At 42.6% G+C, this 23395-nt stretch overlaps 1 protein-coding gene across 7 annotated transcripts in view; it reads left to right on the top strand.

Annotated features, from left to right (window-relative positions):
* Positions 1-23395, top strand: part of COP1 (COP1 E3 ubiquitin ligase) — a 130849-nt gene that overhangs the window by 82426 nt on the left and 25028 nt on the right. For all 7 annotated transcript variants that reach the window (XM_041127747.1, XM_041127745.1, XM_041127746.1 and 4 more), the window contains 3 exons: positions 9218-9335; positions 13214-13338; positions 14457-14617. In XM_041127747.1, coding sequence (XP_040983681.1) covers positions 9218-9335; positions 13214-13338; positions 14457-14617 — 404 coding nt within the window. The remainder of the gene's footprint in view (positions 1-9217; positions 9336-13213; positions 13339-14456; positions 14618-23395) is intronic.

Raw genomic sequence — 23395 nt, forward strand, 5'->3', positions numbered from 1 at the left:
CCTTCATCTGTTCAGCAGAGGGAGATATAGATCTTTAGTGAAATGCTAGTGTTGATATACATTAAAAAAAAAAAGTACATTTGCTGTTAGTAAGAGATGAAAATCACTGGCTGAAGCAGGGTATAGTCTTCCCTGCAGAGCACTGTCAAAATATTTCAAGTGCTAACCTGAAACCCTCTGCTGTCACATCCCTGAGCCTTTTCTTGGTAGGACGAGAGGTAGAAGGTGCTTATTGTGCTGTTGGTTTTACCAGAGATTAAACTGAGGCTACCAGATGTGTTTAATCTAACATCAGCTCTCTTTAATTCAGTTTTCATGGAGTGGACTTTTCTCATGTTGCTTCCTTTGTCATCCAATCTGCTAAACAGAACACTGTCAGGCATTTTCCTTCTTCTCAAAGCTGTGCTCTTCCTTCATTTAAATGAAAACCTGGGCTGGATTTGTGTTGGGTTCTCTAAATATGATTCTTTTGGAGGCTGGATTTGTATTGGATTCCCTAAATACAATTTTTGGAGGCTGTTGCCAATCATCTGTATTGCAGTGTAGGAAAATGAGATTGAGTTGTCATCCCCAAATACCCATGTGCCTTTCTCTGCTTTAGAAACTTTCTTTCATCTCCTTGCTAATATCATGGGCTCTGTGACTTCCTCACTTAAAAGGTTGGGTGGGGTTTGGTGGGGGGGTGTTGTTCTTTTTTTGGTTTTTTTGTTTGTTTCTTTTTTTTTTTAAGATTTTGCCACCAGCAAAATAAATCATACAGACCTTGCTTAATATTGTATAGTCTTCAGAGCATGCTGTAAGGGAAGAGCACATGGGGGAGGCTTTGACCTGCAGGGAAAACATCTATTGAATGCTTTTCCAAAGTTCAGTCCCTTTTTGGGTGGCTGTTGAGTGTTCGACACCTATGAAGACATGGTGTGTGGGAGCTCCCTGGGAGCCTGGTACAATGGCGTATGAGACCACTTGTCTAGATGGAACTCCGATAGCAAACGTGAATGAAGTACCGCATCCCAAATCATCTTAGGCACACACATGAAATACAAAATAAGGGCTTTGTTCCAGTTCGCTGCTGTGGACCAGAGCGTTGCTTCTAGAAAAGATTGCTGAGATTCCCCCAGGGCAACAGAAAATGGTTATTCAGGGAAAAACTGTTCCTTTACTGCAAGGGGAACTTTAAGTAAAAAGAGGAGGAAAAAGCAAATACATCAAATGGTATTTTTGTCTTAGTTATAGAAACAAAGTACTTGCAATTTCTCCTGGAACAGAAAATTGTGAATACAAAGCTATATCCAGCAAACATTTTAATGTGCCTTTAACAATGGCTGTTGGGATAAAATTTTCCTGGTTTATTGGGGGTTTTTTTGAAGGGAAGGTATAGGCAGGAAAAATAAAAAATACCAGTTAGCTTTACCTGCGCTGCAGTGTTCTACAGGGAGATGTTTGTTGGGGTGAAATGGATTTATTTCTGTTCTCTCCTCCTCATGTGATTTGTCATGCTTCAAGTGGAAAACAGCACACTGCATTCTTCAGCAAAATGCTCTGGATAGTTTTGTCTGTCAAAGGTTTTTTGCTTCAGGCTGTATCAAACCCATTTTTTAATCTCATTCCTTACAGTAAGGGAAATGGTTTGTAAAGAGGGCACTGATGTCAACTCACTGTTGTCGATATTATCTAATTTCTTCTTAAGAAAATTCTTGCGCTAATTTTTGGTGCAGGGCTTTGTTCACTTGAATTCAAGTCCACTTTGTTTCCTGTCCCTAATGCATTGTCGTCTTTTCTTTTTTCCCAAAGCATCTATTTCCTTTATGTAGTAGAAACTATCACACTCTCTTCTCTCCCTGAAATGGCTTGTGATAGGCCAAAGCCTGCGCTGATCATATCCCATCCTGGTATTACTCTTGTCAAGTGAAATAAATGTCTTCATAGTATTTCATTGGCTGGAAGGCTTCCTCACCGTTCTCTGTCGAATGCCCAAATGCCACCTTGCATTTCTATTGCTATAATAAAGACCCTTTTTTTTCTGCTCTACACTCTCTTCTGCCCTGGAAGAGACCCAAGATTAAAAATAGTCTTTTTTTGTGGTCCCTGCATGAAGGCTGACCTGTCCTGTTGAGTTGAATTATTCCCAAAGATGGAGTGTTCAACTGTCGTATGTCCCCAGTCTTCTTTCCAGAGCAAGACCCACATATGGATGTTCAAACTTCAGCTAATCTCCACCCTAAACTTTTGAACAAAGCCGCCTCAGTCACATGAAGATCTCCAAGTGCTGCTGTTTGGTATTGCAGGCCTGGCAGCAGTTAAAGTTCAGCGGTTCTCCATTTTCTTTTTTACTAGTAAGAAAAAAAAAGAAAGAATTAAAGGAGAACTAAGGTTGTATGGCAGTGCTTCATGCCACCCCCATCATGTGGGAGGAGGCAGGCAAAACCTGAAAGATCTGCGAAGCCAGAAGCTTGTGCAGGAAAACACAGCCTAAACATTAATGCTGTAGTGCTGAGCGGTGGGCTAATGCCTTTCCTTTCTTATATCAATAGCAAATAGCTTAAGCAAATATGGATTAAAAAAAATTTCTCCCTAATCCTTTGACATAAGAGCACTTTTCAAGGCAGCTAAGATGAAGGAAGAGTTTACAGACTCTTTTGTCTTTGGAAAAGCCTAGAGCTTGACTGAGTAGGACCCTTGAACACACTTATTTAACTTCGAAGTTGAATCCAACTTTGTAGTTGTCCCTTCCTTGAGTGGGAAGTCAGACTGGCTGAATTCCAGAGGTCCCTTCCAGCTTACGTTATTCTACGACTTTCAGGGCCCTTGAGCAAAAATGGATTTCAAACAAAAGCTGCACTCTGTGTAGGATTAAGTTTCAGTTTGGGCTTCCTCATAATTAAATCCTGAGTTGTCTTTTGACCAGCCTTTGATAGTATCGCTGCCTTTGTGGGGAGGCTCTGTTTCCTGGTGTGGAGGTATGTAGCAGATCTACTGGAGAGGTTCCGCTTCCTTAGTAATAGCTTTTTAGTTAGTCTGTAAGTAAGTATGCAGCTTGTTAGATGGCTTCGAGGTCAAGAGAGTGCTGAGGCTTTTGTAGGTCTCCTCTCAAATTAAAGGAAATCTATTTTAAAGCGTTTTGTCTTCAAGGTTTGGGTTCTGATAGCAGCTGTCTGTCTTCTCTCAGGTTTTTGAGAAAGAGCAGCACTTGTTTACCTAGTCCTTGTTGAGGTTTCTGTAAGGACCGAGGCATCTAATGTGCCAAGTCATCTTTGGTGTACTGCAATACAGTACACTGTAGTACAGTGTACGGCTGTTGATTTGAGTTTATTTTTAAATCAAGCTGTTGTCCCTTTTTATCTCCTTCTTTCTCCTCACTAACGGAAGAAGAATAGTTTTTAACAGTGAAAACTGAGGTTGCATGTGAGCTTACCAATTCTGTTTCCATTTTTAGTCTAGCCAAAGGCTTTACCTCTGAGGATGCAAGCTTCCTTTTTATAGCAAGAAGTCACACCAAGCCTGGCTGAAAAAGAGATTTTTGGTTAACCCATCTTGATGTTAAAGTTCTGTTCTTCTACTGCTTATTTATCTGTGTTCAACAAAAATTCATTAAGGTGGCTTGCCCTCTCCTTCATGGCATGCCTTTTAAGGGAATGACAACATGTACTCTTTCCTTTCACCAAGACACTTGAAACACAAGCTTTGGTTTGAACCACTGGGCTCTGGACACTTGAAGGCATAAGGATATGATTATATTTTCCTGCTAAACAAGTTGCCTAGATACAATTCTAGGTAGCTTTGAAGGCTTCATTCTGTCCACTCTGTGCGCTGAGTAATCTTGCTTACGCTTGGTATAAAGAGAAGCAAGTGAAAGGAAAGATCAATTTCTGTAGGTAAATGTTTAAATATAAATAATTGGATTTCAGCGAAGCCCTTCAATATGTATTGAGCAACGGGAGCTTCCTTCAGGATCTCTGAAATAATTTTTTTAACCAGTGAAAGCAGAAATGGAATCAACCTCCACAAAATCATGCCTCATCTTTCTTTCTGACTAAAGGTATTCTATGGACTTTTTTTGTGCCCTTTTATTTTGTTACTCTTTTAATTTCTTCAGGATAATCTAATTGAGGCAAGCAGGTGTATCTTGCACCAAATTTGCTCTGACTCAATGTAAATCTTGTTGAACAAGTCATTTAAATACACCCCTCAGACTATAAATGTCTCGTATTCTTACTGCGGATGTACAGAGTTTCACTGGTGAAAACAGGCAGCCTTGATCCAAGCTTGAAGTTCATATGGAGGAAAATAGATGGAGCTGAGGGAATCGTCAGCTGAGGACATGAGTTACTGGATACAACAAATCAGATCATCATGGTCAAAGAAGCACATTAAAGGTTACATTCTAGCCTGGGTTTCTGTTTCAGTAAAACATCTGTAGCACGAGGCATGCAGGACTGCAGGCTGTAGCCAGAGCATTAATATATGAAATGAATTTGACCCCTGAGTTTGGTATTGAAGATCTTTTTTTTTTTTTTTTTTTTAATAAAAAAAAGTCCAAAATGTGCTTTGAAAGCAGAAGACTTCTAACAGACCACTTAATTAACATCTGGCTCCCTACCCTACAACTTTGGTTTTGAATATGGGCATCTTCTTGGCTGTAACAGTCATCTGACGTGTAGCAGCAAGCACCACTTATAGTGTCAAGTCTATAAGCACTGAAAAATCTGAGTAATGTAAATTACTTATTTTTTGAATGGATCAATAATCTAAATGTTGAACAGTTGAGAAATAACACGTTTTTAAATGACTGAAATAAGAAAAATGGTCATTGATTCTCCAGCAACTCTGTTTTCCAGAGGAGAGCCACAGAACCTTTGTATGCGGCTCTTGGGGCTTTCTAGTCGTTATATCCATTGAATATAAAACTGTTGCATTGCAAGTAAATTTTTGTTTAGCTGTCCTTGGCTTTATATCCCTTCAAGTAAGTGGTTACTGGTTGAAAAAAGGCTGGGGGTGGTCTTGTGAGTTAGCTCATGCTGGTTCATGTTCATGTGAAGGTGGGTGAAGCACATGCCCTGGAAGATGAATGTTACTTGGAATTGCTGGGTACCTGGAGAGCTGGATTGCTCTGCTCTTTGGTTTCTGTGTGTTGCTACCCTGCATGTACAGGTACCCAGTGAAAGATAAACTGCTGCTGTGTGATGCTCTTTCCTAACCCTTGCCTACTCTTTTTGGAGCTGCTGCTTTGCAGCATTAAGAGCTTTGCAGTAGGTGATGTTGAACCTAAAGCTTGCTAGCAACAGCTGTTTTGTGAATTTTATTAACAAATCTAAGTGTAAGGAAAATCACTTTTGGCAAAAACAGACTTTGCCTTTTTTGTTTGTTTTTTGTTTAAACAACCAAAAATCCAGGAGCAATTCCATCTTTCTGAACAACTCTGAAATTACCTAGAATGCTCTATTAGCAATTCCCAGCTCCCTTCTTTTAGAAGTATTTAACTTGATTTCCTAAGGTCCTGTAACCACATCATCAGTTCATTTGCTGCCTCACCCCTGCAACCAAGCTGATTCCAAGGATCGAGACTGAGAAGGTGCTGATCATTTCAACTTGTACATCACAAAACCATCCTTCTCTTTCACCCTGTTCCTGACGGCTGGAGTCTTGTGAATTTATGAGCTGCCGAGCAATGAGGGATGCCACCCTTTGCTGACATGGGTTATATTTACTGAAGAGGTGGTGAGATCTTTCAGAAGTTTGGAAAAGTCTGAATTCTTGATTAGCTGTCACTAGATGGCTCAAAGGTGAAAGTGGCAGCGTCTTAAGGGAAGTAAGCAGTTCTTGAGCATTCTGGAAAAATACTATTTAAAAACTCAGGCTTGTGGTCAGAGACCTCTCAGCAGCAGTGGTAGAGCTTAGCTGCCCTTTTTGCCTTCTGAGATCACTTAAAAAAAATAATTCTATATAATAAAATATGGCCTGCCAGCAAACATTTTAATTCAGAAGGTGCAGCAGCAGAATTCCATCATGCTCAGCTTCTGCAGTGACATTGAACTAGATGAGAATTGCTTCGGAGTGTTTAATTTGTTATGGTATATATACATGTTCTTTCCCATTATCTCATATATATTTCAATTAAGCCTGAACATAGAAGAAAAAGTAAAGCAGTGAGCTGTTGCTGCTGGTTAAGGCATGAGGCTTTTAACTGTGGAAATGTCATTTCCGAGTTGAGATTGTTCTAAGTGAGTTTTCTGGTCGGGGTGGAAACTGTAGAGCTGCAAAAAAAATTGCTAAATGAATATTTTAATGCTCATGTTTGAGGAGCAAAACAAGAAGCGAATACCCCTGTGCATCGCTGGTTAGCAGTAGAGTACGCTCCATGGACTCCCAGGGATGCCGAGGGCAGGAGCCAGTGGTGGGATGCTGAATGAGCTTATGGGGTCTTGCAGAGTTCGGGAAGTGTTTGATTCCCCTCAATGCCCACTCTGTTTTTCTTACCTTCAGCTGCCTCTTAGGACTAATTCATTTTCTGAGCTTCCCAGAGCACCCTGCCACCTCGCCTTGGACCTGCTGGCATGCCTGGGATGCTGCCCATCACAGACAATTTCAGCTCCTCAAACTCTACCAGGCGAGGCTGCTGCCAGGGTACCTGGGAGTTGTATTTTTCTCATTTAGCTTCATTTTTGGGCTCTCTGCTTCCTCAGCAGATGGCATTTTTATCATGTTTTTGGAAAGTCCATATGGCCTACAAGAGAGAGTATCTCTTTAATTGTAAAACATGACCACCTGTTCTGATTTTAATGAATGCAGTGAGCATTTGTCTTCATATATCTACTTAAAAATAGCTGCCTCAATTGAATTAAAAAAAAACCTCAATTGGGCACCAACACTTCGGCTGCTGAAATAATCAATTAATAATTAAGTGGCTAATTTTAGAACCCACTGGCCTTGCTCATTCCCTCGGACTTGTTGTGATCAGAGCAGACAGTGATTGATTGCCCTGCCGACACCGAGAGGCACATGCGGTGTTGGGGCCAGATGCTGGCAGGCTTTGAGCTGTTTGTTGCGATATTTAGAAGGTGAATGCAACTTTGTGTCTCTGCTCTTCAAACGGACTTGTCTTTCCTGCTATGGCTCTTTCCTCTCCACATTGCTCCAGCTGCTCACACGCAGCCATCCACAGGTACCCCTTTCCCAGCCACCCTCTGAAGGATAAAATCTGGTGCTCAAAAGGTATCCTACTGATGGGCCAGCTGGAGAGGAGGTTGAAACTGTAAGCAAAAATAGACTTGAAAGGCTTATCCACTAGCTGTCTCCTAACAGAAAGCCCTCCTAGAATCATTCTGCTCATTAAAATAACAATTGCCAGTTAACTGTTTCGTAGTTCCTGCAGCAGGTCTGCTGGCCAGATGAGAAAATGTGGAGTTTTTTGGCTCCAGCTTTCAGAGAGGTGGAAGGGACCAGGATACCCAAATCTTGTTAAAGGAGTGTTAATGCTTAATTCAAAGTCCCTTTGAAAATTAACCCCTTTATTGAATAAGCCCGTTGCAATATCATCTTGTTCTAATTAAAATACCTACATGGTAGGAACACATTGAGATTTTGGTTGATAAGTGTTGGCTGCTCAGAGGATTAATATTTCAGAGGTGGAAGAAACAGGAGTGTTAGAGTGCTTGGGGGTACAGCACTTTCCAGCATTTCAGTGCTAGAAGTAATGGGTACAATAGCTGCTGGGTTTCAACATGTTGGGGTAATTCGACAGTTTGGTGTAAGTAGTGGAGAAAACTTGGTGTGGCTGCTTTTACACGGCAAGGAGGGAGAGAGCCAGAAACCTCTTACTGGAGAAGTCTCTGATCCCATCTTATGTAGAGAGCAAGATGCTGGAAGCAGTTAGAGGGGAAGGCAACTTGCCTGCTTGCCTTGTTTTACTGAAGGTGTTTCTGACACAGCCCCCTGGTCCTGTCACAGCCACCAATTAGCCTGTTAATACAGGGGAGAAGCTACCCTTGCCAGTCTGATGGCAGTTGCTGTAGCCTGAGCGATGTAAATCCGGTTATCTCTCAAACCACATGGGATTTTGAGACAGCTGAGTGTTGTTTGTACAGCTGAGAGCCCTGCTTTAAAATGCTGTGCAAATACAAAAATAACCGTAGCTATTGGCATTTAAATTCATTTCTGTGTAATCTTTGTGATAAACTTCCATTGGTAGGGTGTTATTTCAGTGGCAGGAGGGTCAGAGCAGTTTTCAGCTGATGTCTGGGTATCACAAGTTGTGTGGTGAGAAAGGCGTCCGGCTCAGCTTACTTGCGTGCGTGTGGCCTTCCGTCCCTGTGCTTCCAGAATAGCAGGGGATAATTAAATGAAGTTCAACATTAAAGGCCAAAAGTCAGGAAGGGAGAAGCTTATTAACCTTGTTGAGCTGGAAAGAGTGCTGGGGGGAGGTTGGGGCTTGGGGCTTGGGTCTCGTGGGGTTTTCTATTCCTATTTTTCTGTTTTCTTGGGAATTGACATTTAGTTGTGCAGAAGATAAAATGTGTCCCTAATTCTGTTGCAATCCCCTTTATGTGGTCGTGGCACTGCAGCACATCTGTGAATTAAACCTTAAGAAGAACTGGAATTTAGTGTGTTCTCTCACTAGCAGAAATCTAATTCTCTCTTGATTGGTAATAAAGTCAAAGGAGAAAAGCAAAAAAAAAACCAAAAGTATGGAGGTTATCCATTTAGAGTAAGCATGGGATTTAATCCCTATTTTCCATGATCCAATTTAAGTAGCAGACAGACTGAGTTTTTAGCCTCGAGTTCTCCAACAGTTTTCCAAGAGGTAACAGCTTGAAGAAGGAGAAGGGGGTGCAGGGAATTAGAAATGGCAATTGGAGTGGCCAGGCGGGGAGCCAAGAAGGCAGGCAGGAGAGGTGAGAGTCCTTTTAGCTGCTGTCTTGCACATGGGCCAAATGTGGTTTGTGGGAGGACGCATGTATGTGCACACACATGTGGGTGCACCTTTTTCCCTTGCTGTCTCTTTGAAAGGCTGCTTGGACCCTTCTGGATGAATTTTGGGGGCTGTTTTAAAAAGCCTGCTTAAACACTCCTTTGCTATGGCGCAGACTGTTTTTATCCTAGATGAGGCTTTAAATGAGATGTGGAAGCTGCAGGCAGGACTTTTATTGTGAGCTGACTATTAGAGGTCTCGTGCATCCTTCCCAACTGATTGAATTTTGCCCCTTTTCTTTCTCGTCTCCAGATCACTGTGTTCACTACTACGATCTTCGCAACACTAAGCAGCCAATCATGGTGTTCAAAGGGCATCGCAAGGCAGTCTCCTACGCAAAATTTGTGAGTGGGGAAGAAATAGTCTCTGCGTAAGTATTGCCTTTTATGTAGGCTAAAAACTTTGTAGCCCTTGCTTTCTGGCGCTCTTCAGGGCCATCATGCAAGTTCACCTGCGTGGGTGGGTGTGTGCTTGCTAGCTGCTGTGCTTTTGGGAAGCAGATAGTTGCTTTTTTCTAAGACAGAAATTCATTCCTGGCGTCACTTGGCTCTGTTCTGTCCTGTGGAGCTAAAATGTTTAAGAGGAATACAAAGACAACTAGAGGCTGCTCCTGACCACAAGCCCCGACTTTGGGAAGCTGCAGGTGTGTGCTGTGTGTGCTGAGGATGCTCCTGACCAGGAGCTGTAGAGAAGGCTGCTGGCAGAGCCCTGAGGATAGTAATGTGCAGTAAAACACAGCTGATGAGTGACAGAAGTGATCAAATGGTACTGCTACGTCTGAAGAGGAGGTTTAGCCACAGCCTGAAAGCAACTCTAGTAGGACTGACTGATCTGTTCTTTGATAATTTATTGATCTGCTCTGTGAAGGCCCTTTTTAGGATCATACTTGAGTTAAAAAATAGACAAGGAGAAGTTGTGTTTTGTGTTCCTAATGGCGTGCAGCTTTTCAGCCAGGGTAGACCATAAGGTCTGCTGTGGAGGCCCTGAAGAATGATATTGTAGAGCTTCTGTTCAGTTATGTGGCCAGATGTGTCTGCCCCAAAGCCAGATGTGGCTGCCTCAGTTCTAGGTGGGTTTTCAGTCATGTGGGAATGAGTGTGTCTGTCAGATCACATAGTGAAAGGTTTGAATGACTGGCTACAAGCTTCTTCAATAAACCAGCGGTGAGCCCCTCTTACATGGTGGGGAGAATGCAAGCAACCTTGGGGGGCTGCAGGGGGAATCTCTGATCTCAACACACTTGTGTGTAACAGCCAAGGGCAGCAGGGATGGATCACAGGGGTAGATCTAGTCCCAGAAAGTTTGCCTGCTGCCTTGTACCAAGCCAGTGATTATCCAGCTTGGCTCTGTCCCATGGTTTCACACAGTTTGCTCTAGAAGCCTGGAGCCAAAGCAGAGCATTTTAAGGTATATTCAGGCTGCTGGTGAGTTACTCTGAGCTGAGCTGTGTGATGGAAGATTCCCTGGTGGCTTCTGGTACTGTTTATATTTAATCAGCTCCTCTGTTCTTATTTCCATCAACATTATAAGTCTATAAGGGTGAGAATTCATACCTAGAACACAGTGAAAATTAAATGTAATGCTTTGAACAAGATCTGGGTAAGAAGGAAGTGTTTAATAAAAGCAGGAGGAGGCTGGGAATGTTTTACAGCCATGACCAAGTGAGGCATCATCTATGGGATGTTTCAGGACAGAATGGCCCTGTTCTGCTTGAGCCAACCATCTGAGAAAGCTTATCCCACAGTCCTGGGAGGAATATCGATGGAGCTGTCAGACTTGGACAGGCGACAACAGGGTGAGGGGACTAGCTGGAGGGTTCACCTATCTTTTTCTATGTGAACAGAAAGAAATGTTGGAGAGAACGGATTATTTTTCATGTCTTTTGCAAATTGAGGAGAGGAGACAGCAGTAGTGATTCCCAAAAATCAAGCACTGATTTCTTTTAAGAAAAAATTATATGTATATTCAGATTCTCTAGATTTCTAGCTGAAGCTGTTTTATAGATTGCATTGATTTACTTTGCCTTGTAGAGTTAGGTTTTGACCTCAAGAGTGTTCAGAAATGCCTGGTATTTAGCACAACACATTGATTGCAGTGGTGATTTACAGAGAGACAGATTTAACAGAGCAGCCCATCCATGATATTTTTTTGGAAAGGGTATGAAACCAGAAGAGCAGTGTAACACCAGCAGGATCAATAGCCTTTTGCTCTCCTTGCGGTCCAGTGGTGGGTAACTTTCTTCTTTTATGGCATGCTTATCCTAAGCAGTGCAAACATGGCTAGAGCTTGACGGAAATTTGTTACCAGTAAAAGCATTCCATTTGTAATAGACTTTAAGTGTTTTTATTTTAATGAAGATATCTAGAATGTGTGCTATTAAAATATAGAGGTTAAGTGCCTATATAGATGAGGTCATCTTGATGGGTTAGCTAATAGCAGAAGCTGTCACAGGAATCTGACAGCTTGTAGACCAGGGATTAGTCTTTTGCTGCTTTACCCTGCCTTCAGAAAAGTCTAGTTTCCAGGCAACTCTCAAGCTTTTAAAAGCAACGTTTTAAAAATACAGCTGCCATAATAGTGCAGAAGGCACCTCCCTGTACTTGTGGGCCAAAAAAGCAGTAGTGTATACCTTTTTGCCCTTTCTATGAGCTATGCTGCTACAGTGATGGTAATGACTAGAGAAGGAAAGGGAGAGTGAGCAGCAGCGTAGGGCGGAGATGGATGTGGAACAAGCATCAGGCAAAGAAGCGGAATACTCTGTTTTAGGCCCCCCTGGTCAAGACCTGGGATGAGGAACGCACTCCTGCTTAAGTCACAGTATTACAAAGTTCATACCTGCATTCTGATCTGACCTCATACTATTATTACAAATGACTAACGAATCTTGCTGTAGCTCCTTTGTCATTCCAGCTGTCATTGAGGACTGAGATAAGGTTTTTGCAGTATAGCACGAGGTGCATCTCTCCTCTTTTGTGCTGTATGTTTAGGTAAATGTGACATTGGTGCAGGGCTAATGTCTTATGTTGTTGGTAATATTTGATGGATATTGGGTGGGGCTTTTTTCCCTTCAACTCTAAATATTCAGAAAGCAGCAAGGTTGGGTGACATGACCTTCATGAGGAGAGCGTTGCCTGCCTCCCCTCCCTCACACCCAGGAGGCTGACAGGTCCTGCTCCCAATCCCTTTCAAATTTAAGATCAGAACAGCACTACCCCTTTCCTCAAGGGTGGCTTCACAGGGCTCTGGTCCCACCACATCACCATTTGTTCCCCTACTGTGGAGCATATTGCCATATATCAGTGCCAGAGCATCAGAGCGTGGTGACTGCTAAAGAATAATGCCTGTGAAGTAAGAGAGGCTTGTGTCCCCTCAGGTTTGGGGGAAGAAATTAATCCTATATCTTTTGGAAACCTGGGATCTTCCTGTTTCAGTTGAGCTCTGCCAGGCAGAGGAGACTACTTCCACCTCCTTTCTTTTGTTAAAGGGAAAATGTTTGCTCACAGTAAATAGAAAAACATTTTGAAGACAGGTATGTTTGCATGCGGGGGAACAATGGAAAACATCAGTTTTGATTTAATCCCAACAGAGTTTGTATATTTTTAAAAGTAATATTTAGCTTTGCTGCCAAGGTGAAAAAAGTGGAAGTTTGAGATCTGTATCCATGCAGTCTCAATTACACATGAGAAAACCACATCAATTTAATGCTAATAGCAGCTCTGAGTCCCCATAGGTTTCTATATGCTGCTGCTTGGGTTTGGGGAGGAGGAGGAGAACATGCTTTCAGGGCAGCTGGAGAGGGAGGAGACTGCTTCCTACCCAAGTCCTGTAAAGGCATGAATGAGATTTGCACTGGCACAAAGAAAGGAACAGATTTTGTCCATGCTGTAGAGGTTTAAAAAAAAAATAAATAATTCAGTGTATCTTGGATCTGTGAGGATCTGGAAGAGGCAGCGATGGCCCAAAGGCTGTATAGTTTAGTGGAGGACTCTGCAATTGATAGGAGAAAGGGAGAGTAATACCTCGGGGAAGTTTTTTCTTGGATGTGTAATGCGTTTTGACAGGCTTCTAAAATAACGTGATACCTTTCTGAGCTCAAGCTGAGTTGCTTATGATTGAACGTGGGATAAACCTCCTGGAGTGCACTAAGACTTCCTACATTTACATTGCAAGTAGGGTGTTAAGGAGCAAGGTTGCAAGCGAGGAGTTCCTGTCATATGGCAGCAGGGTAACTTTAGGTATTGTTTTCAGGTCAACAGACAGTCAGCTGAAGCTGTGGAATGTAGGGAAGCCTCACTGCTTGCGCTCCTTCAAGGGTCACATCAACGAGAAGAATTTTGTAGGGCTTGCATCCAATGGAGACTACATTGCCTGTGGTGAGTAGAGCAGCCATCCTGACAAATGCTAATGGGACTCCTAGGAGCTGGTGCCTCTCCAGTTGCAAAGCACACCAGCAGTTGTGCTACGTAGCTGCACGGGGTTTTTAATAGAGGGTTATTCTGAACTTCCACCCTCCTTCCCTTCCCAGGGAATGGCATAAGGAGCCCTAACCTAAGGGGGTCTGTAGTTGGTTTCCTCCTGTTTCCGATGAGTTCTTTGTATATGATGATTCAGACTTGCTGTCACCAAAACTCAGCTACTAATGTAGTTGTTGATATGACTTAACGTCTTTGGAGTTTATCAACTGACACATCCTCCCACATCTTTCTAAGGAAGGGCAGTAGCCTGGACCACATGAGGGTCCTGTACTTGTCACTTAGTACAGCATTCTGCGTGGCAAGCAATAACGCCCTCGTTGTGAACAGCTTTGGACGAAAAGACTGAATCATCCTGAAGCAGTTACCCCTTTGGCTGTTTTTGTCCTTTCAGTGCTTCAGTTGGACTGTTAAACCTCTGTAAATCCACAAGTCTTGGTGGGAAAGCAGTGACAGGCTGATAGCTGTGGGATGAGCAGGACGGCTGTGCCAGCACTGAAGGGAGGACCTTAGGTTGTGTATTCTCTGATCTCTGTACAGCTTGCAAGGCAGAAATTGGAATGGATTTCTAAATAAAGCCTGCACACTGTGTAGTCTCTCTTACTTAAACCTCCACAGACCAAACTGTCATACTTGATTACAGCAAGCAAAACTGTGACAGTGCTACCTGCCTTAGAGCTGTAATGCTGAGCAAGCTGGGTGTAGTGGTGTTTCATGTGGTAGCATAGATGCTCTGCTCAAAATGCTCTGCCCTAAGGAAGTTACAGGGGAAGGTTGGGATCCTGTATGTTTTGCAAGTGCGCTGCATACTGCAGTTGTCTTGTAATAAAACCTGGTCCTATTATTAAGCATCGTGAAAGTTTGGTGTGGAGCACTGCCAGTTGCCAGGGCACCACGAGCATGATAACTACAAGGAGGAAATGTCTGGTCTCGTCTTAAACAATGAAAGTGCTAAGAAGCCTTATTTCTGTTCCTGCTACCAGAACCTAATCTTGTATATTTATTTTTTTTATTTCTAGGAAGTGAAAATAATTCCCTTTACCTATACTATAAGGGCCTCTCAAAGACACTGCTGACATTCAAGTTTGATACAGTCAAAAGTGTCCTGGACAAGGACCGGAAAGAAGATGACACAAACGAGTTTGTGAGTGCTGTATGCTGGAGGGCACTACCAGATGGGGTAAGCTTTCTGCTCAGGCACCCAGCCGGGTGCGAAAGGAATGCCTCCTGCTTTCTCACAAAATAGCATTGCTGAGGGTTTGACTGCACTTGGTATTTTCCCATTTATGGCTATTGCAGATCGGCGTGAGAACGTGAAGATCTGCAGGGTAACTGAAATGCTGGGGGAGAAGGGACTGCTGTGCTCTTAACTCTTCCACCTGGGTGTTTGAATTTCTCTGCTTGGCATCTGAAATCCCAAAAGCAGCATTGTATTTCTGGCACTTTTTTTTTTGTGGGTGCACTAATGGGGGGTTTTGTTGCTTTAATGAAGGCACCTGCAGATACTCACTGTGGAGCCTTATCTCAGTGTTACTGTGTCTATATGGGCTTGCTCATTGAAATACAGCCCTGTGTTTAGGTGAGTAGATACGTAAAGGAGGTGAGCACAGGCTGCGGTCACCTCAGTGACTGTTCCAGTGACACTTAATTCATATACATAGCATGTGTATTAATGCTGCAGGCAGACCTGATGCACCTTTTGTGAGAGTGGCCTTTCGGCACAGGGCTGCTCTGGAGAACAAAACACTGCTTTTAAATTCAGAGTGCTCTTGAAAACCTTGCATAAAAAAAACTTGAGCAAGTAACTCTCTTGTATGTACAAGGGTTTGCAGATCAGATACTTAATGGGCTTGTTGGGAGGGGCAGGAAAGGAGCTCATCCTAAATACAGTCTTCCAAGTAGCTAAAGTAGAACGTTGCCTAATTGATGTCCTGAGATATTGCATTCACAAAGACAGTGTTTTGGAAGGGTAATGTCTACCAATCTGTTTCCGTATGAAGAAACTGCCCCCACAACCATGATTCAGTTGTCACTGGCATAAAATCACTTCAGATAGACGCTTCTGTATCAAAACAAAATTAAACCCAAGTGTCTGAAACTGCACTTTGGATTTAAAAGTAAAAAGTGGGCTGTTGTGGTTTGAACAGTGTCCGTGAGACTCAGTGAGGTCGGGTCACCAACTTCTTTTGGGTTGGGGATTTAGGAGGATTTGGTATACACAGATGTCATGTCTCAGATGAAGAGTGGCTGTTGGAAGTTGTGTAATTTGTCTTTCTGCTGGATAAAAACATGCTGTGGGAACCTGTGTGTCCAGAAATGCCCTTACCTGAACTGTCTTCGCTGCAATGTTTCTGTGTTGGGTTGTCCTGCCCACTAACCTCCTAGGCAGCTTTTCTACAGGCAACAGACTAACAGTGATGTCTCACCCTGGTGTTGTTTCTGTTGCCATCCACTCCTTATCAGTCTTTTCTCTGATTAATGTGCTTTATTCTGATAGACCTTCTGCTTAAGTGACTGAGAAACTTGAGCAGTCACCAAGGGCTGTCAAGCAATTCTTCATAACCACTGTGAAAGAAATATTGTACAAAGATGTAATAGTTAAATCAGGCCCATCAAGATTGCACCAAATAACGTTCAGGCTTCACTCCATTAAGCAGCATTCAGAATCCATTGCTATTCTGATAATTTTTTTTTTTTCTATCATTGTTCTGCTTTTCCCTGGGCTGCTTCTAAATTAGCCTGTTTCCCCCATGGCAGCACAGTACCTGGCTCTTTTTTGTAAAGAAAGCAGCAAAAAGCTGCCTGTGATCTGAGAGCCACTGGCTGAGTGTTTTTCTTCCGTGTTTTACCTCTGCCTGTGGTGCATGCCATCCTGCTTTACATACCAAGCAAGCAGCCTCACTTGCTTTTGCCAAGAGGCCTTAATGCTTCCTTGCACCATATCTCCAGTCCCCTTGAGACAAGAAGTACTCTTCATCGATGCAGCCACACATTTCTCTTCCCTCTTGTACCAGCGCAGCGGTCTTCTCCGACCTAATTGAGGCTTTGCTCATGTTCTTAGGAAATTAAATTACTGCACAGCCAAAGGTCGCTTATGTCCACAAAGTCTTGCTCGAACGATGAAACTCTTCTATTCTCCATTTTGATAACATTTCTTAAATTTTGCATAAGATTTTTTCAAATAAGCTTCATATATACAGGCTTCCAAAAGCTGGTGTGTTTTTTAATGATGCTCAGATGAACTAGAGAAGGCCTTTGCCTTGCAGAGCTGTCAGCATCTGTGGGAATCGGGGAACCCACAGCCTATTTCTGGCTTAATTGCAGGCGTTCATTCTGGGTGAGTCACTCTGCCTTAGTTTCCTAATTATAAGACTTAACCACACATACCTTTCACCACTGGTGGTGATCACGCCTGCTCTGCTGAAGGGGGTGTGTATCGAAGCAGCTCCAGCCTAGCAGCCGTGCAGAGCCCAGCGTGGGCTGGGAAACCTGCCCCAGAGCTGCAGGGAGCACAACGAGTAAGCTTTATACTGCTGTGACCATGCTGTTCTCTGTGACTTGCTGGGCTGGTTCAAAGCCGTCTTGCTTGTCTCCATGCCATGGTCACTGTGCAGAAGCTTCAGTTTGCTACCTGGAGTGTTTCTGAGGGGGGAGATGCAGGCACTGTGTGCCAGCCTTTCCCCAGGGCTCCCCAGTGGGCAGACTCTCCTTGGTTTCCCTATAGTGTTGCTCTCAAGGATTGTTCTTTAATTAACCTTTCAAGATGAGATGAGTAAGTTTCAGATCTGTCGGTTATCTTGGGAAGCATGAGTACATGTACTCCTTCACTTCATGCACTTAAGTGCAAAATCTTGGATCCTAATTAAAACTTAACTAAAACTTTCAGATGAAATGTCATTGATTCTTTCTTAAATCTATTTTTATGTAATTCAAGCTTTTACTTCCTCCTGAGCCAAAGTCAAGCTGTGCCAGCAGCCCTTGCCAGAACCCTTTTTGCGCGCCCCCCCCCACATTGGTTTTCTTTTTCTTACAAAGATGCAGGGACCTTTTTGCTAGAGCTGTCACCTTTCCAACCGCGGAGGTCCAGCCAGCACCTTCTTTCCACCTGTGTCAAAGCCATAATGAGGGAGAGAAATTGTTCTCTGTAAGTGCTTATTAGCATTTTGTATCAGTCTTACTCACTTGTCAACTCTTAGGTAATGTTTAGAAATAAGCACTAGCTTGTAGGCTAATAGTTTTGTTAGACTCTTTGGAAAAAAACCAAGCAAACAAAAAACCTCAGCAGGTACATCAGGAAGCAAACCTTTGCTCTGCTTCTTTCAGTGCTGTGTTTTACACAAAGGTAAATACGCTGTCTAATATTTTTTTTTAATAGCAGTTATTTATAGTTTGTGGGGAAAACCTTTTCTCACTTCTTATTTTACTCTAAAAATTGATCAATATCTAACAGTAGAGAAAGCTTCAGGACACTTTGGGCCTAAGTGACCTGATAAACATGTTAGACACATGCTTTTCAGAACCTTCCCTGAACCAAGTACTTTTATTTCCCAAGTCAAGGATTTTATAATATACCTGTGCCGTCCTTTGTTTCTGGTACCTTGGCAAGATTTAGACAGCTTGATTTGAAATATGAATCTGGTCTTGAGGTTGAAAAATACATTCTTCTATTTCATTAGCAGGTAAGCAGACAATGCTCTTGCATATAGGGATGCTCTTGTGTAGGGAGAAGAAATTATAGTAGTGGTAGTAGCTCACTGCAGCTAGGTGAGTAGAGATGTTTTATCTGTCTTGGGAGGGTCACCGCAGTTATGTCTAGGTATGTGGACAGTAACTGGAGGAGACTGATCATACTTCGTTTTCCCTTATGTCCTATGTGATGTTTTCCCCTTCCCTAAAGGGGACACCTTTTATTTGGACGTGCTTTGCCATATTGCAGAGTTCGAGGCATGCCTCATACAGCTGTGTTAAATAATTGCATCTCAAGTAGCCCCTTTCCCAGTCACGGTTAGTGTTTCTCAGAAAGAAGCTGTCAAAAGAGAAACCAAGGCTGAACCTGCTCCCAGGACAGCAAAAAGGTATTACTGCTGAACACAGAAGCAATTTGATTATGTAGATTAAGCATGGCTCAATCTATCATAATCACTGTAAAGAAGCCATTTAATTTTGTACCTGTTTGCATGAGTATTCATTACTGCTGATAAGCAGGTTAGCCAGGGAAAGATTTCTCAAGCAGAAATATTGAGTCTTTGATACCAGTGAGGAGATGCAGGTAAGAGTGGGAGAATGCCATGCAAATTAGCTTAGGTAAAGCTTTATGTACATATATTTTTTGTACATATATTTTTTTCATTTAGAGGGGTAAAGAAGGTAAATCCATTGAGAACAGTGCTGCAGACTTTAACCAAGTCATCTCACTGCTGTGAGCGGGTGAGTGGTGGTACATGCTGGATGGATGTAGAGGTCTCCTGGCACTTGGGAGGAAGGCTCTCAGAGCTCCGGTGTGGCAGAGCTATGAAAGCATCTCCTCTGCCTGACAGGGGAGAGCAGAAACCCATGCATGTGTTTTCTCACCTAGTTGTCACTCTTCAAAAGTCATTTTAATTTAGGGGAGTCTTGAAACAATCATCTAGCCATGAGTGAGAGAAGCAGGCTCTGGGGCTTCAGGCTTCAGGTTGACTTTAGGCACTGTCGTATGTTGGAAGTATCTTCATAATTAGTCTTGCATCTCTGAACTTCTCTTTGTTAATCTAAGAGGATGGAAATATTCCCTTCAAATAGGTTTTTGTTGGATCTCTTCAGACAATGGCTTTTCTTCTGTTTATTTTTCCTTTCCTCTGAACATCCAGCATTGTTTCTTAATGATGTCTGGCTTGAATTCTTTAAATAGAAACCTATAACTGTACCACAATAAGCTGGTCAATAGGGCTGTAATCTTGTTCACTGATGAAAAGTAGCCATCCTTTGTTTCCCAGTAGCCTAATAAATGGTACAGAACATACACAGGAGCTAGTCAGGGACCCTGATAATTTACAATCAGCAAATTGGCTCCCTTCACTGGAATTAATTTAGCCAATACAAATTATTTCGGGAAGTGATTCATTGCCATTTTAAAGCGCTAATTAATTTGGATGACTTATGAACATTAAAAATGAAACCTCCTTTGTCATTCCCAAATAACCAAATGCTTATTCGGTGTCATTCTTAAGTAACTTGTATCAACTGTAACTATATCTCTTGTAACTTGAAATATGAATTCCAGTGGGATTTTGGGGGGAAAACAAGTGTAAGACTTGATATTTTTTTGTTCTGCTTTGCTGCTGAAATTTTAAAGTCTCAAAATTGCTGAGAATTTTGACTTCCAGCTTCAACTCAGTGTTGTTTTATTTTTGCAGCACCCTCAACTAATTGATCAGATGTCAGTTAAAATATACGTAGGTAGTAATCTAAAGCTTACAAGGTAAATGCCTGCCTGGACTGATCAGATCCAAACCATCCCTTGCCTGCCTCTGACACCAGCTATGGCACAGGTAGCAGCGTGAGTAGCTCCAACTGCAGTATTTTCAAGGAGGGTACGTGCTGTTTTCTGACTCGTCCTTTCCTTCCTAGACCAGGGCTGGCCCATAGCATTTGTGTGCAGCATCTTCCAAAATGGTATTCTTGCAGGTTATTCTCCGGTGTGGTACCACACTACTGCTTCATCCTGGAAACACGGTGGTCTTCATCTTCTCTCTTGTGATGAAATGCATAGCAGTTGATGGGAAGCTGAGAATGATCAGTTTTTAAAAAAGCAAGATGTGACTTTGATCGGGTTTATTCTACTGGTTTTTCTTCCCCTCCTGAAAATCTTCAAAGATGTTCCTCCCTCCTGTGGAAGCTAAGCCCCGTAGCATGTGTGCTGTGAAGCTCACAGCTGTCTGTGATGGCTTCCCACTCCTCTTGACATGCCCTCTGCTCTCTGGCCATTGGCAATGCTTTAAAGAAGTTTTCTTTGACTTTTTTTACTTTGCTGCTTCATGCTTTCCTTAGGTAGTAAATATATTTTCTTTCTCTTCCATCCTACCCTTTTCATGTCTATTGCTCCCTTACTCATTTGAAAACCTCAAATCTTCATTTAAAACAAATGGAACCCAGAATATCAAAAGATACATCATACATCATATATGCTTGATTCCCACCCCCCCAAAATTAGCATGTTGCTTATGTATACCAACACACACTGTATATATTGTTTGATATGCTGCTTGAAAACAATTTTCATATGCAGAATAATTTCTACCTTGCTGATAAAAGATGGTGCAAGTTCAGTATGTATGCTCCTTTGTGCTGAACATGCTCATATACTTTCATACCCATATCTTTTCAAATGCTCATTTGGGGCTCTCTTTTTTCTGTGGCTAAGGAGAATTAATTAAAAAATATTGAGGTGGCTGATAATATTTTATTCCCCATCACAACCCTTGGACTCCAATTGCAGAGAGCTTTGGCGGAGGGGAGGGATCATACTCTTATTATTTAAACAGTTTGTGCATTATATTGAAATCCCAGTATGCTGACACTTCGGTCCGTGTGAAAGACCGTCTTAATAATGTCATTTCAGGCTTTAGGAGACAGTGTTTAGTTTTGAGTCTTCTGAAGAAGAATATTGGTAAATGTTCTTTCCTTATTGTCTTCTCCCCAGTTGTAGGACAGACACCCTCTGAGCTTCTTCACAGTGAGGGCAGCCACTTGCTGGACCACACCACTGCCACAGTCAAGTGTGGGCAGGGGTGAAAAGAGCCAGGAGATTCCCTGATAACCCCCACCTGTGTCTGCTGTGATCCTTCCTTCTAGTGCATTGGAGGGGGGGGTGGGTGTGGGGAAGTGTATTGCACCATTTGTTTTGCTCTTTCAGGCCACAAGTGGGTGGCTGGTACATCAGCACCTATGTTAACTCTTCTTTTCTAGATGCAGAGCAGCTGGCTGTGCCACCGATGCGAACAGAGGGGATGAGTCTTGTGGTACTGCAGCGCTCTGATATCATTCTAGCTTCTATTTTAAGAATAGCTCCTCCAAGAAATGTAGGTGGCTCGGGTTTTTCGTCTTTGTTGGGTTTAAGTTTACATTTGCAAACTCAGTTTTTCTCTCCTTCTGCAAGGTGAGGCATTTATTTTTTTTCCTGCATAATTGCAGAAAATTAGCAAGGGGTTGATGTTTTTTTTTTTTTAAGTGAAAGCAGATCAAAGTTGCACATGTTTCTTGACTGAAGGCAGCATTTACTCTTTCAGACTTTTACAGCTGATATTTGCTTAGCAATGTGTTTCTTCTAGTGCCAAGAGAAGTAGACAGCATGCTGTAGGTAGGACTGAGGTCCTCCTTATTAGAGTCATCATCTCTTTCCTAGAGCAAGGGAATGACATAGTGGTTGACAGAACTCTGAGTGCTGTTGACATTACAGTTCCCGTAGCTGATCCCAGTGGTACAGCTGTAGAGAAAATGGATTGGAGTTCATTGCTGGTGCAAGCAGAGGTCTGAGCAGGCTCTTGTTGTTTCCTAGGCTTTAAAAAATAAGAGCATCCCAATGCAATCACAAATTGTATTGCAATGATACACACTGTGAACTGGGGACGCAAAGAAGTCTCTCTGCAGCTGTCATTAAACTTGTAAGTGGATGTTTCTCTCCTGTTGGGACTCTGCTGCTTTAGTAACCATCAGTTCTTTATTCAAGTATGAGTTTTATAATAGATGAACCCAAGTCAGGAATTCACCTGGAACCTGGACTTCATTCCTGATTCTATCCCCAGCTCCCTACTGAACCATAATGTTACAAGGTATGAGGTGAAGTGCAGCAGTATGTATCGTGTGGCCCTTTGTATAAGTTATGTCCCAAACAGTGCAACTGAATAGAAAATTATTTGTATTAGGGTGGTACTGAGGGTCACCTTTATGTTATATATCAGGGTGGAAAGAGAAAAAGAGCAGATTTGTATTCAGAGAGCATTTGCTTTTAGAATTAAATAATCGGACAACTGTTTTCCCTTCCCACCCAACCTCTGCAGTGCTGCTGTTGGGCCACTTGGTCTGAATGCTGATGCATATCCTTCTGGGTTCTAGAGATGCTGATTAAATAGTTGATTAGCCTGTTGTAAGGTTTGGGGGTTTGGTTTGGGGGGACTTTTTTTTTTTTCCCCAGGTGATGCCTGGAAACCTGCTTATTGTGAGTTGTAAGCTCCTCTCTTCCCATGCTTGTTCTTAGTGTTACGCCTTTGTCTCGCAGGCAGTTTACCCTCTATTGACCTAGGGATTAGAGGTGGCAGTCATGCTCTCTCTCTTCCCCCACAACTCTTAGCCTTTCAGTAGGAAAGCTCATCCCTAGTATTTTCTGGGGTTTTTATAATGTATATTATGTATAGTGTCCTGGAGCAGAGCATCCTGACAGCAGTAAGTCATTGTAGGAGCCAGGCAAGTTTTGTAGGTACTGAGCCAGAATCTTTTGCCTGATCTCAAGCTCCAGCCAAAGCTGGTCTCCTCTGAGTCAGCATTTCCTATGTGAGCAGCCTTTGCTATCCTTTCCACTGCTAGGTTCATGCTGGCTTTTTTTTTAACCCGAATTGCCATCTATTTGCTGAAGTCTCTGGTTGGCACAAAGTGCCAGTAAGACAAGGTGTGAATGCTTGGAGCTAATCTCAGTAAGTTGGACAGTATTCAGTGTTCTATGAAGCAGATGAAGGGGGTCATTTAAGATAGGAGTTGCAGGGGTAAAAGCTGCATTTCCCAATACTTAGTCAGTGCTAAAGGAGGACTCTAGTTTCAGACCAGCAAGAGCAAAGTGAGAGAGAGTGAAGTAGGTTTTGAAAAGCCATTGGCATTGGGCTAACCACTGCCTTTGAAGTCAGCTTCAGTGCAGCAGCAGAATTCCCATACTGAGGGTGTTTGAAACCCTCGCTGCTGGTGGTCTGCTGCTGCTGCTGTTTGAAGGTGG

The sequence above is a fragment of the Aquila chrysaetos genome, chromosome 12, assembly GCF_900496995.4.
Source record: "Aquila chrysaetos chrysaetos chromosome 12, bAquChr1.4, whole genome shotgun sequence".
In the NCBI taxonomy this organism is placed as follows: domain Eukaryota; kingdom Metazoa; phylum Chordata; class Aves; order Accipitriformes; family Accipitridae; genus Aquila; species Aquila chrysaetos.